The sequence below is a fragment of the Lontra canadensis genome, unplaced genomic scaffold (assembly GCF_010015895.1).
Source record: "Lontra canadensis isolate GAN:19392208 unplaced genomic scaffold, GSC_riverotter_1.0 scaffold2, whole genome shotgun sequence".
In the NCBI taxonomy this organism is placed as follows: Eukaryota; Metazoa; Chordata; class Mammalia; order Carnivora; family Mustelidae; genus Lontra; species Lontra canadensis.
The window spans coordinates 38401871-38416683 of NW_022630996.1; the positions used below are offsets into that span (position 1 = coordinate 38401871).

General features: G+C 47.3%; 1 protein-coding gene across 1 annotated transcript in view; it reads right to left on the reverse strand.

Moving 5' to 3' along the window:
- Positions 1-12519: 12519 nt before the first annotated feature.
- Positions 12520-14813, reverse strand: part of GARS1 (glycyl-tRNA synthetase 1) — a 41514-nt gene continuing 39220 nt past the window's right edge. Inside the window, exons 16-17 of the mRNA XM_032872313.1 lie at positions 14164-14354; positions 12520-12807 (exon numbers count right to left, since the gene is read on the reverse strand). Coding sequence (XP_032728204.1) covers positions 12682-12807; positions 14164-14354 — 317 coding nt within the window. The 3' untranslated portion in view covers positions 12520-12681. The remainder of the gene's footprint in view (positions 12808-14163; positions 14355-14813) is intronic.

The window sequence follows — 14813 nt, forward strand, 5'->3', positions numbered from 1 at the left end:
TCATTCATGGCAGAGCGGGGACTGCCCCCTCTGTGCGGGCTTTCCCACCAACAGCAGGGTAACGTCTGGCCTTGCTCCCTGCTCCCTGCCTTCTGCCTCCCAGAAGTGGAATGGGCAGGGCACAGCAGCTGGAAACAAGGAATTACTTTGGTTTCCTCCCAGCGGCTCTCACCTACACGCTACCCCAGAGCAGGCCATCTCTCTGCCCGGCCCCACCCATCCTCCTGTCCCTGGGTCCTGGAAGAGATGCTGCTTCCTGTCCCAGGAGAGCTTTTCTCAACCTAGTCCACAGACTCAGGGCCTTAGGCAGGGACACTAGAGGAGGAAGGTGAAGCTAGGATAACCCTACACTCTTAAGCCAACCAGATACGTAGTGCAGATGAAACGAGGAGGAGAAACATGGTGGCCGGGGGCAAGGAGTAGAAAACCAACTAGGTCTTTGGTGATTGGAACAAATCTCCCACCTCCCACTTTAGACTGGGCTTCGATTCAGCCTCCCCTTCAGAAACATCTTGGCTCTCTGTGAAATAAACCATGCCTCTGTGGAAACAGCCTCCCCTCAGGTCAAGTCAACCAGGCATACGAAGGGGTGCTGTGGCCAAGGATGGGGAGCTGGATCCATTCTCATTTGCAGAGCCCATGGCCCTGGCCTAGGGCTGGTTCTCCTCTCTGACCTGTGTGTCTGCCAGCCTGCCCCTTCCTTATTCCCCCAAGATAGTCTCTACCCCTCCTCTCCTACCAACAGCAGTTTAATTCAGCACAGAGGAGAGAGGGGCAGCTCACCCAGCACGCTACAGCTCTGTCCCAAAGCCAGTGTCTGAAATCCGGAAGCAGGTATAGACCACACCCCACAGTATCCATGAACAACACCACAGGACGTTTCCAGGAGAGGGTTCGAGGGGACAAGAGGAGGCAGGAGTCATCAGGTCGGGGTTCAAAAGAGCTTTTGCTCTAGGAATACCACCAACATATTTTTTTAAATAATTATCCCACCTTGCATATTCTTCAGCTCACATCTAATATTATTTAGATTTTTAAATTGGCGAGAGGTGATTTCTGGCTTTTGGCAAATATTTACATTTTAAAATAAAACTGCCAAAACACTTTAAAATACTTCACTAAGAATCCAAACACAGCCGTGATTTAATAGCCAGGCTCTTCTGTTTGAAAAAAACAAGCTAACCAGCTCTTCCTCAATAGCTGGACATTTTACATTGTCCCTTCTTTCTTGGAACTTGTATCTTCATTCCATTTCCCCCATAGGATTTTATACTAATGCAGTGTTTTTATGGGTTAAAGTCTTTCCTTGATCACCTTCTCCTACTTCTCTGCCACAAAATAAATTTGGAAATTGAAATAGAAATATTTAATTTTCGGTGACTAAAATTTGTGAGAGATTAAAAAAAGAAGTCTTCTGGATTGAGTTACCACAACTATTTTTGATATAAAATATAGGATAGAATTGATTAATACAACACAGACACTTAAAGTTTTTGTAAGGCAAATGTTAAACCTAAAAAGGAAAATCTATCGAAAGCACATCTTAATGGAACGGATAGGAATTTAATTGTTCATGAATCCGTGGGTGAATATTTATTGCTGGAATAAATCAGGACTCAGCATCTTTTCTTTCTTTTTCATTTTTATAGCTTCACATGCTGAGAATGAGAAGCCTTTTCACATAAATAAGTAGATATCAGGGTCCCTGACCTCCTTCTGAGACATATGCCCAAAACTGCATAGTGATCTATCATCAAAAATTATGTGTCAGCCCACCACTTAATTAAGTCCTCTTTAAATGTGGCTGAAAAAAATGAACTGAAAACCATTTGACTTGCCAAAGGCTTGGCTACCCCAGGCAGGCGCTCCTGCCATCCTTCACCAGGGGCAGCTGAGCGGGGGGAGGTTCATGGCTGGGCGCTGCACCTAAGGGACCTGCAGCCAGGCCCCCTGCTTTGCTTCTGTTGGTGGGAAGGGAGGGGGCTCCCTGACTCTGTGCTTTCTAGAGACACAGGACTAACTCTCGTGCGCCTTGTAAAGGCTCCCTGGTGCTCAGAGGCGGCGTACCGCTCTTGCATTAGCATCGTTGCTGGTGGAGCAAGGAGCTCAGTGCTCATCACAGCAGTGCCAGGCCCCGGCCCCTCATCGCTGCTCCTCAGGTGCGGCTCCTCGCCCCATGGCCCCAGTTCCCAGCAGGCAGAGCAGCCAAGTCACGAGCCTCTGCTCAGCAGGCACTGTGGCCTGTTCCGCTTCAGTTCAGAGGAGGCCCCTCGTTGGTCCTGCGCTGATTGACACGTATCCCCTCACTCCTGGGGCCCTCGGTCATGCCCCCAGCTGGGCCTCTGGCTATGAAATGCCAGCAGAGCCAGGAGGCCCTCTGTGGATCTCCCGCTGGGGAACCTCGTGAGGTTCCTCCCAGCCAAGCCAGGCCTCGTGAGCAGCTGCCTCAGCATGGACAGTCCCTCGCTGAGCGGGCTTTCCTGCAAAGAGGCCTTGTTGGCAGACGCTCCTCCTTAGGAGTCAGGTTCTGGCACCCAGACCCCTCAGGGCCCTTTCACTGCCCTCACTTATAAAGCTGAGGAGGGCTTGAGACCTCAAGGGGATTCCTCAGCCCAGCCTTCTGGCCCCACTCGCACCGAGCGGCCACAGAGCCCTGACCCTAGACTGCTCCAACCCCCTGGCCTGTACTCAAAGTGGTGCCCTGAGGTGCCCGCTGGAGTCTGAGCCTGTGGAAGGCAAGGAGGCCAACAGGTGTGGCAGGTGTGGGGCCTCTATGCCAGGGGCACGGAGCGTGAGATGTGTCCCTGCTGGAGGGTCTGTGGTGAAGGTTCCATCTGAGGCCTGAAGCCGCAAGCGCCCTGCTCTCCTGTGGATGAGGCTGACTAGCAGCAGAAGGAAAATGGACCTCGAGGGGGAAAAAAAGACTCACAAACCGACTACCAACATGTGGACATACGTAGCAGGAGACACACCGGGGCTCACAGATGTGGAAGCCAACACTCTGAGGGCCGCAGAGGGAAGCCCAGATGGACACCGAGACGCCTGGGGACACTCAGAGGGGCACCCCGCCACCAAATGCACAAGCGTCCATCAGCCAGAGTCGTGCCCCATTTACTGAGCACCACTGCGCACCACATAGGGAAGTAACAGCATGAGTAACACAAGGTTCCTGTTCCAAGAAACTCAGCATCCACTTGAGAAGAAATAGCCCCCCAAGGGCACCAGAGAAAGGCAGGAGGAAGGAGGTTCTCTGCGTCCCTACCTGGCTGGATCTGCCAGTGTCCGTTTCTGTCTGCTGCGGTGAGGAGAGGGTCAGGCCTAAGGACCGAAAACAAGTCAGGTTCTGCGGCTGGCACTTTCCTCAGCTCCCTGCATTTTCCACAGCTCTGAGACCATGCCTGTGGTGGCCTCAAGCCAGACAAGGTTTGGGGGACACAAGAACCTCTGCTGCCTTCCCCTAGTCCCTGCCCATTTCCCATAGTCCTGGGCAGCCTGGACTGCCACAGAGAAAGACAAAACTGGAAAAGGAGCCCAGTGTTTGCTGCTCTTTCTTCCAGAGCATCTTCAGAGCGTCATAGGCAGATGGGGTGCATGGGCAGTGAGGTGACTGGCTGGGAAGGGGGGCTGTCACTCAAAAGGTCGCCCCTTCACATGTCTGAGACTGACATAGGGTGTGCCTGGGGGGTGTAAGACACAAGGGGAGTCCTTTCCTCAAGTGACACTTCAGCCAGGATCTGGGAGAGGTGTGTGGAAAAGAGCTGTGCCTCCAGCCAGGGAGCCTGGCCAGGGGCTCTGAGAACACACATGACTGGCTCATCAGAACCAACAGGGTTGCTCTTTAAGAGCAGACTTTGGGAACCTTTTTCTCCAGACTAGGGAGGGATCTAGAAATCTACATGTTCACAAGCCCCTCAGGTGTTTTTGTTGCTCTCTGGTGCGGGAGCCACTGAACTGAACAAGAAACGTTTTGTCCCTTCTTTCCAACACAGACACACCACTACTACTACTACTACTACTACTACTACTACTACTACTACTATAGAAAGGGAAGGTGAGTGACCTGACCTGCCTTTCCGGAAACCTCTAAGAGAAGGCAGCTAGAGCAGGAAGAAAGAGGCAGGTACAAAACATGAAGTGTATTCAGCAATATGCTGATTATGGTTTCCAGCTCTGCCCCAGAAATTCCAGTAATTCTCCAGAGGAAGCCACCCCACTCAGAGATGTTAGTTAGCAGAAGGGATCGGCTGAGAGCACGCTGAGGTCCCTGCCCCATGCTGAATGAGTTTACCCCGGATACTGTTGGTAGGGATTTCTTTGCTCCGAGACTAAAACCCTCCCACAGAGCTACGGCATGCTTCCCGCCCCACAGAACCACCGCAGTGGACTCCATCTAGTGAATCCTGTCCATTCTACATGACCCAAGAGCCTCTCTTCCAGGAAGCCTTCCTACCAGCGTTGGTCAGACAAGTCCCACCTGGGAACCCATACAGCAGTCCATGCCAGGCTCCACTGCCGGGCTGGAATTGCTCAAGGCCTATGCTGCCACTTATGTCCACAAGAGCTCTGCACCCAGTAGGAGCTCTAGAAACAGTCATTGAATAAACTGGCCTTTCGCATTTGTTCCACCTCGAACTGGTAACTTATAGGCTAGAGTCCAGTACTAGCAGAATAGACCAAAAGTACAAAGAATCCCAGAGATCTATTAGCTTTACAGTGGGGGAAAATCCATTCTCCGGCTCCATACCCCACCACCACCAGAGCTGAGGGCCAGGCCAAGCCTGAGGGCATCCCTTCTCCATGTGCAAGCAGAAAATTGGAGGAGAGCCTCTCCATTCTTCCAAGACTCCCCTGCAGGTGTCCGCCTATTAATCTCACACCATGGAGCCCTATGCCTCAATGGGCACGGTCTTCCTACTGGGTGGAGGTAGGGGACCAGACCTGTGCCCCACTGTCTAGGGTTGAGCCCACAGTCCTGTCCCTGGGGAGTGGAAGCACTTCTCCCAACCACATGTCCTGGCTTAGACAACTGACTTTATGACCACCCTGCTTAAACCTCGCATTTGTCTGATGACACAGCAGGAGCCACAGAGGAATGAACTGCCTGGATAAATGAACAATGAAAGCCAGGGCCCCAGACATTTTAGAACGTTAGCTACTGCACTTTGGAAAGGGAGCCCAAGCAGAGAGACCTTCTGAAGCCAAGTCCTGCATCCAGTCTTTGATAACTGCTGGCTGGACAAATGAGTGAGCAGGAAGAGGCATCAGCTCTGGAAGAAAACCATCCCTCTGTTTCTGCTGTGAAAACAAGAAAGTAATTAATTGTGCTTCATAATTAGTTCTGCCCAGCACCAAGTGAAGCCTTCTCTGGCTCTCTCAGGCCCAACCGCATGTGAGGAACAACCCAACATCACAGATCCCCATGGAGGCCCCTCTGCCCAAGAAGACAAGAGAAATTCAAATACTCGTCATTTCTTCCTCCTCCCCGCAGTTCTGGTCTCCATGTCCTCTGGAGAAGGCTGGTGGTGGACCCATGAGGAATAGGGACCCTTTCCTTATTCCTCCAGCTTGGCCCAAATAGTTTATCCTTCTGGGGCTTTCCAAAGCGTGCACTATGGAGTCTCTGCCTCTAGTCCCTAAGCTCATGGACTCCCCCAGCCCTGTGTCTCCACATCCATAACAGTCCTCGGTTTGAAAGATTCTGGGCTATCCCCCACTCCATACCCTCAACACTGCACACCTACTAAACGTTAAAGTCTTTATGATGCGGGATCATCAAACATGAAGCTCAACAAAGAATTCTTGAGACATTTCACAGTGCAAAAAGGTGCTTTTAGTAAAGCACAGGGACAGGACCCACGGGCAGAAAGAACTGCACTTGTGAGTGTAAGGAGTGTCTGATATATACTTGGTAGTTAGTGGGGGTTAGGGCCAAGTCTCTTTTGTGTATGTTGAAAGTAAGCTTTATAGAACCTTGGAGGTCTGGCCATTGTCAAGATAAGTTTAAACTTTCTTATCTAGTAAAACATGAATCATGAGACCCTTGAAGAAGGTCATGTTCTACGTGTCTCAGATGTGCATCAGTAGGTCCCATATTGTATGTGATTCTTAGTCATCTTCTTCCTGCCTTTGTTTCCCTCAACATTTCCATCTGAAGGAATGAAAAGGCCCTTCCTTAGAAATGTGGATTCTTTCCCTACCTAGAAAAATATATGAAATGTGCAAATATTACACATTAAATAGTGCAGAAAATTTTTACAGATATCCTCAAAAGAACCACAGACCCAAGTTTAAAAGCCCGTGACCTCAAGATGAAATAAAGACGCTCTCACGGAGCTAATTAAAGAGCTCCCACATGGGCAGAGCTCAAGCCTGCCTGTTAGAGGGAGTGGGCACTCTGTGTCACACATGGTTCTGAGCCCACTCCAGACCTCCTGAAACGCAGTCCCAGGGGGTGTGATTTCACACTTTTAACAGGCTCCAGGAGCACTGCTCACCTGGGAGGGCCCTTGTCCCGCCTTCCTTCCTTCCTTCCCTGGCACACAAGGCCCTCAGATCGCTGCATCTCCTGCTCTGCCCACCTCTCCCCTGCAGGACGCAGCTCTGCCTTTCCTGCACCACCTATTGTATGTAGGTTGGTCTCCGGCCAGAGCTTTGCCCCTGCCCTGAACTACCAGTACCCAGAAAATGTCAGGGTTCCAAGAGAGATTTCATTTGAACAAAGGGTCCCAAAGCATGAATCTGAAAACCACTGTGTTTATACAGTCTTAGTCTCTTGGGGGGACTCCTCTTGGTGCCAGGTAGGAAGGAGCTTTCTAAGTGAGATTGCTAGAGGAAGCTTCTACCAAAGCACAGTGGAATGAACCACAACAGTACACGAATTAGTGCACATAGTAGCTCCAGATGTGTTGCCGCACTGAACTTGGAGGGAGAAAGGAAAGAAGGGAACGCCACACATCCCTCAGCATAGCACACTGGACTGTTTTCCCATGTACTTTCTCACTTAAGCATCTTAAAAATCCAGCAATATAGAAAAACTCAGCTTATAAAGGAAAAAAGGAAAAAAAAATGCTGGCTACCCTGAGCTTCCAATTCCTCTCAGGGAGTCTAACCCAGACCCAGGAACTCTTGTCCCTAAAGGGCCTTGAAGTCTTAGAGTTTCTCTGCCTCGAACTTCTTCTCAGAGTCTACAGATTTTATAAGAATTTTTAAATTTACTACTTTCATTTTAGTTTTAATCTTAAAAAGCTAGATTAAGTTATAATCTTAAAAAGCTAAGATCAAAAAATCTTAAAAAGACTTTAAAGACTTAAGTCTTAAAAATTTAGTAATCATCTTAAAAAATATTTGACCTTAAAACACCCTTTTCATAGTGTCAATGAAGGACAGTTTAATCATACAACACATGAGCTACAGTTCCTCAAACTGGGGATTCCCTGATGTATTCCACGGAGTTCTGAGAGTCGGTGTCCCCGATCAAGGTCACTACAATATACTGAATTTGTGAACCTGCCTCAGCACAAACAACTCGGTGACTGCCGGGCTTTTCCCGAGTGAGGACCTGCCTTTTGAGCCAAGAGTTGAGTTAGGTATATGCGTTAGGGAGTAGACATTCCAAAGTAAGTCAGTTTTTACACCCAAACACTGATTGTGGGAGCCACCCTGGAGAATATTCATTCTTACGTCAAATATTTATTGAGCATCTACTGAGTGCTCACACTCTTCTGGGCATCACAGGCATACAGCCATGAACAAAAGAGACCCAAACCCCAGGCCTCACGGAACACATCCTGATGTGGAGAGTGAAAAACAAGATACAGAAGGAAAATATGCTATACAGCGTTAACCGATAAAGGGGACAAAATAAACAAGGAATGGGATATAAATTGTGTATGTGTTTGAATATGAAGGGAGGAAGGTATGGCTCAAGGTTGAAACTGTAAGTGGAATCATTGGGGAGCCCTCATTCCTGAGAACGGAGGGAGTCCTTGTGAGCATCCAGTCCTGGTGGGAAGCACTGCAGACAGATGGAAAAGTCAGTGCCGAGGCCTGGCGCGCGCGCGTGTGTGTGTGTGTGTGTGTGTGTGTAGGTTGGTGGAGAGGGAGATGGGGGAGACCACACGGCGGGAGGGGAGGTGTGGGGATGTGTGTGTGTGTGTGTGAGTAGGCTGGTGGGGAGGGCAATGGGGGAGACCACACAGGTTTGATTCTTGAATGAGAAGAAAAGCCACTGAGTCTGATTTTGTAAGACCAATGGGATCACTGGGGCTGCTGTGTTGAAAACAGGCTGTGAATCAGAGTTTAGTAAGAGTCTTGAAATAAACCAGTGGGGAAATGGTGATGGCCGGACCAGGGTGGGGGCCTGATTCTAAATACCCGGGGAGCATGGAGTTGATGGTCTGAATGAGGCATACAGGGGGAAAAGCAGTCAGGACAGCCACTCAGGAGCTGTTACTAACCGAGAGGTCAGGTTTGTAAGCTTGCTCCAGAATTCTTTAGAGAAAAAAATGGAAGGTGTGGTCTCAATTTCTAAAAGAATGTTAATAAGGATTTTTTAAGTTTTCCCTCCCTTTCCCAAAAGCTCACTGCACTTAATCTATCAATTAACTCACACTCAGATGCAGAACAGTGGGTTTTGATGAACTAAAAAAGGTTTTAATTAGGCTAAGTTGTTTTAGTTAGCATAACTGTTTTTGCATTAATTGCTGGCGATTGAGTTTTAAGACATAACAAACGCAGACACTGCCTGGAAAAATATGCGGGCTCACTTCTGTACCAAGTCCAGAACATTACAAGAAGAGGCACAGAGCTTTGTCTCCCAAAGAGAGAAGGGCTCTCTCTTCCCAGCCTCATGCTCACAAAATTTCCATTAGGTTCAGCCTCAGGCTATGGCTTGGGACAGGGACATGGAAGGCTACACTAGGACCATCACAGCTAGATTCTGGAAGAGGTGGAACTAGAATGCACTTTATGCCCAGCACAGCCCCGCACCCTCCCCAACCTGTAAGTTCGTGGCTCCGTGAAATCCCCCAAGGAAACTGAAATCCCACTGCACACTTGCCCCTCCACCCTGCCCCACTTATTTAATTGCCTCACTGGATACACGTTCTTATAAATTCACATTTCCAAGGGAAAGTCCTTTTGAGGGAGCAATGAGTCCAGCATTTCACATGGTAAGAAAGTTCCCAACAATAGAATAGTAGGGAAAACACCAAAAGGAACCACAACCCCGTGTGAGGGCTCCCCCACAGCTCGTCTTGACTACACTGTCCCTGCCCCGAACACACGCATTACAGAGTGCGGGCTCCCACAGAGTAGACAGAAATTTGCTCACTCCAACGGACCCCTTTCTCTCTGAAATCCAATTGCACATGACGAGGACTGCGGCCTCTCAAGCCAGTGTCCAGGGCTGTAGTTCTGCAATCTCCTCTCTAGCCAGCGTGGAGTGGCCTCAGATTTAAAAATCAGGCCAGAACTGGCTTTCCCATTGGCCTTTTCCACTTAACACAAATGCCAGCCACCCCACTGGGCCCAACACAGGTCCATCTACCTGCTTAAAGCTCTGCTGACAGAGGGCTGCTTCTTTCTTTTTAAATGAGGACATGAAGTTTCTCCAATGGTGAAGGCTTGTCAGCTTTGTTTATACAAATTGCCCAAGGTGACTGTACCCGTAGGTAGTGTCAGAGCCTGAACCATATATGGACATGAGAATTCAGCCAAGGACAGGAACATTCCTCTCAAAGAGCTCGAATGGCAAACTTCAAGGAGTGAGGGGGAAGACAAACACTCAGCTGTTTCATTGGTACATGTACTGAACACTGAACCCATTCTGTTCAACCAGCTTCCAGAAAATGATATAACCCTCAAGGACAGTAGCAACAGGACTGAGTGACTTAAGTGACAACTCATCTCTCCCCTCTCCAAGCAAAGGCCCTCTCTTACGGCTCAGTCAGGAGGTACAGATTAATAGTTTTTGCTGGTGTGGCGCCTGGGTGGCTCAGTGGGTTAAAGCCTCTGCTTTCGGCTCAGGTCGTGATCCCAGAGTCCTGGTATTGAGCCCCACATTGGGCTCTCTGCTCGGCGGGGAGCCTGCTTCCTCCTCTCTCTCTGACTGCCTCTCTGCCTACTTGTGATCTCTGTGTGTCAAATAAATAAATTAAAAAAAAAAATCTTTAAAAAAAATAGTTTTTGCTGGTGATAGAAGGTTAAGTGCAACTATATCCAGAGATAATTTGGATTTATTTCTAGGGCACTCAGCTCTCTCATGAATAGATTCCATTAGCTAAAAAATCACTACTGTTACCCTAAATTTATACTGTTTTAGGGCAAAGTAAATAAAGGTCTAAAAGTGATTTAAAGTATTTACTGAACAAAATAATTTTGCAAGTTGTCGTCACAAAGATCATTTGACATCTGACATCTCTAGTACCATCTCAAGCAATTCTCTATTTTTATGACTTGGCAATGAATTCCTTTTCTGGAACTTCCAGCTACGTTCTGTATTTTACAATTGTGAGTTGTTAAGCAATATTAAGGTCCTGGACTCCTGCACAAGTCAGGCGCAGATGACCTCTCTGGACATACCTCCTTATTGTATCTGAATGCCCTGAAGTCCAACCTAGGTTTTAAAGGAACTACGGTGTTCTTACACACATTCTATGGAAACCAGTTTGAATCTGACCCTTCCCCATCACTGATTTTGGAGAGAGTGATGAACAGGAGTAACTTCTCTGAGAGACGGCACAGTTCATCCAGCTCTCATTGAACTAGCCCATAGCCTGATATACACAAGTAAACAAATAATTAAGAAAAAGGCCTCACAGAGCATCAAGCCAGAAAGACACTGGCTTTAAATACATATTGAGCTTGAACAAAAGAAGGGTGTGTGTGTGTGTGTGTGTGTGTGTGTGTGTGTGTGTACGCAAAACTCATGTGTTGAGAGCCTCTTCATTCAGGCGACAGTCCTTCACCTGTTTGTGCCCAGAATTGAGCACATATGGCACAAACAGAACCCGTGAGCCCTACTACCTGCCCACATTCCCCACTCAGGTAATCAACCCTTGATTACTATAAACTGAATAATTTTCTCTCAGGAGAAACCACACACTGGCCCTAGGGGGGAACAGAGAAGAGAAAGGGACGGCTCCCAGAAGTAATATCCAGGACTGAACTCACACAGATTATTTGCCAATAAAAAGTGAAGACAGTTTTAGTTCTAATCCCTTTATGATCCAAAGCAGGCAGATCCCACTATGTATGAAATATTTATCTTTACTATTAATGAGCTCATAACAATGTCTGAGGTAGTAGTGACTATGCGAGTACTCGCTGTAAAAGGAAGTAAATGAGAATAAGCCAAGACCACGCCCAGCCCCAGTGTGAGAATGCTAGACTATATACCAGGTCAAGAGCTGTAAGAAGTTTGAGGTGAAAGGAATCCCTACAAAATGAACACTCAGTTTATTCAAAATCTAGTTTCTTCTAGAATGAAGGCTTTAAAAGGCACCAGGCAGAAGAGAAATAAACTTTGGTAAAAGGCTTTCTTCCCCCAAGAAGTTCATTCAAAAATTCAAGACTCATCCAAAGTCTATGTTGAATACCTACTACGTGCAGTACTGTGGCAGGCATCATTGGGGAGGAGAGAAAAATGAAGGGAATCCTTCGGAGATCCACTACTTCTACTGTTCCTCCTACCCAAGACAAAGGGAATGTTCTGGAGACCACCCCACCCCTACGCCACACTGTCTGAGAGGAAGCTGAGACACTAGACAAAGTCCTAATGAAAACACAGTTGTTCAAATCCACAGATGCTTGAATATTTTCCCAACAAATAAATATATGTCTTCTGAATGTTCTGTACAAAAACATAACAGAAGTAAACTGCTAAGTCAGACAAGACAGGTGGAGCTCCTCCAGCATCAGGAGTTCAACGATCGTCAGGGCTACTTGCAAGGCCAAGTACAAGCACGCTTTAACATAGCAGGCTTCTGCCAACGCAACCCCTCCCAGAGGCTCAGAAAAGCAAGGTCTTCTGTCCTCAGAACATCGTGGCCGGCAGCCCTAAGAACTCACAGCAGCATGCTTCCGACCCCAGCTTTTCCTAGAAGTGGTTCTAGCGGCTGAGGGAACGCTGTCTCTTTAACACATTGCACCACTTTCTCAGAGAAAGAAAAAGAGCAGAAAAAGCAAATCTAGAGAGACAAAGTAGGTAAGTGGCTACTCGGGACTGGGGTTGGATTAGACAGTGATGCTAAATGTACATGTAACTTCTTTCCAGAGTGATGGAAACGGTCTAAAATGGGATTGCAGTGATGGCTGCACCATTCTGTAAATACATTAAGCATCACCGAATTGGACACTTAAAGCTGGTGAGATTTATGAAATGTAAATTTTACCCCATACAGCTGTTAACTGAAAAGAAAAAAAAGTATTAACCGCGTTTAACATTAAGTCATAAGCATATCGATTCAAAGGCGGGGAAACAAAAGCTTTGCTGAAAATGCAGAAACATGAGCAAATGGATTCCAAGTTTGTTCAGAATTTCTTTAATTGTGGGGGTCAGATCAGGCAGCCACTGAGGATAAAATGCAGTCCCCAGGAGTAATTGCAATGCTGTTTGTAAAGGGGGCATGATAAGAGCTATTTTTTATGAGGGCAAGTGGTCAAAAGTCACCAAAATTGTCATCATTCCTCGATTGTCTCTTTTTTACCAGTCTCTTGCCCTTCAAAGACAGGATACCTGGCCTCCACGTCAGCCCACGTGATGCTGCCGTTGGCCAGATCGCAGACTACACTGGGCAGGTCGGAGACCTGAGGAAATGAAAGAGAATTCCAAGAATCAACAAACTTGATTAGACTGTCGAAAAAAGATTAACCCTGAACTCAGGAGACCTTACAGAGAGCCAGATCAGTGTCTAATGACAAGATTCCTCTGCAAACTGGTTCCCACTCAGTGTTTCCCGTCACTCCTACTAAAACCTCCTCACTTACTTCTACTCACTTCTCTCCCAGCCTGGGTTCATGCTTTTCTTCCCACCCGGAATATCGACCAGCTTCTCTGGATCACTCAATTCTCCCACAAAGCCTTTCCTAATTATTCTAAGTAGCTGCCACCTGAAGCTACTTCGTGAGCATTCACTTTAAGAAGAGAAGCTGGTCAAGGAGCGAGTGAGGGAGAATGGCAAACCGCAGCATCCCGACCAAGAGGGCCAGCTGTTCCCACGTCACAACTAAACACTGGCTACCACTCAGCAGCAGGTCCTAAACTTGAGCGTGCATCAGAATCATCCAGGGGTCATGTCATGTCCACTCTCTATCAGTTTCCAACCTCCCCCCACCTGTTTCTGACTCAGTACGTCTGGGCTGAAGAGGTTGCTTATTTAACAAAATTCCAGGTGATGTGAAGGCTGCTGGTCCAGGGACCACACTCTGAGAACCACTATCAGGTGAGAATGTAGTTCCAGAGTAGCCAGATCTGGCTTTGTAAAAAGACAAACCAGAAATCCTTAACTTCCAAATTAGACTATAAACACCTCTGGAAAAAATGCAGTCTTTTACTTCTGTTTTCCTATTATTAACTCTCTGTAGCAAGCTAAGTACATAACAGGCACGCTAAATAAAACCTCTGCTCAAAATTAATTAGTCAGGCAGTTGTCAATTAGTGGCTGTTCTTTCCTTCCCCTTCTGAACTCTTCCCATGTCCATTATCCCTTCCCATTAAGTAAAATTACTGAAACATTATTGGCTATTTTGAATGGATTCACAGGAAAAGTTGATACATACATAGGTATCCTTACATATGTATACGTTTGTATAGAAATATAAAGGTAAAACTGTCAAAGCCCCCCAAAGCCTGCCATAAAACTATGGCAGCAACCACTTGGGATCACACTTCTCTTGCCCAAATAAACAACTACATAAAAGCAAACTGCTGGAGAATGGGTCCAGAGTGAGCCAAATGGTTATAAAACATTAGATAACTGTTAATGGGTATTTTCATAATTAAACCAAGGGGACCTGAGAATCTGTGCTCTGATAGAAGCCTATGATTAAAATTCAAAGGAAAAAAAAGGGGTGGGGAGCATAGACACAACAAAATCCAGGTTAAATCAGAAGGAACCAGGATACATTTCTAAGACTAAAAATGCCAAAGACAAAGCCAGCCACCTCTGCTCTAATCTGCCGCATGGAGTCTCGGTCCCGCAGAGTTGCCGTGTGGGGGGTCTTGTTCACTGTATCGAAGTCAATGGTGATACCGAAAGCCACGCCAATCTCATCAGTCCTGGCGTAGCGTCTTCCAATCGACCCAGAGGAGTCGTCTACTTTGTGAGAGACGCCGTTTCTGGTCAGGGCTTCCGCTATCCAAAATAAATTAAGTAAATTAAAAATAAAAAATGAACAAAAAGGCCCAATGTCATCTACATGTTGTCATACAAGATCAGGAGCTTATAAAAGAGACTAAGACAAGAGAACAATAAGTAACAGTTGCAAAAGAAAGAAAAATCACCAAAATTTATACTAAGTGCCTCGTTATAGTTCCTACCTGTATCTCACACGGCTGCAGAACGAGTATCACAGTAAGAGCCAAGGCCAGGAGGTCCTGTCCAGACTCCCCCACCTCTACTTGCATGACCCCAAGCAACTCAATGAACTCTTCCCACTTCCCAACTCTGAAGTCAGTGGGCCCCACCACAGGACCACTAGGTGGCCATTCAGTGCTGTGGGTCCAGTGGGTGCAGATCCACTAGGATGGTTAACCCCCAACAAGGATTCCCCCAATGAAGGGAGCAGTGCCAGGGTCAAGAGCAGAAGCAAGG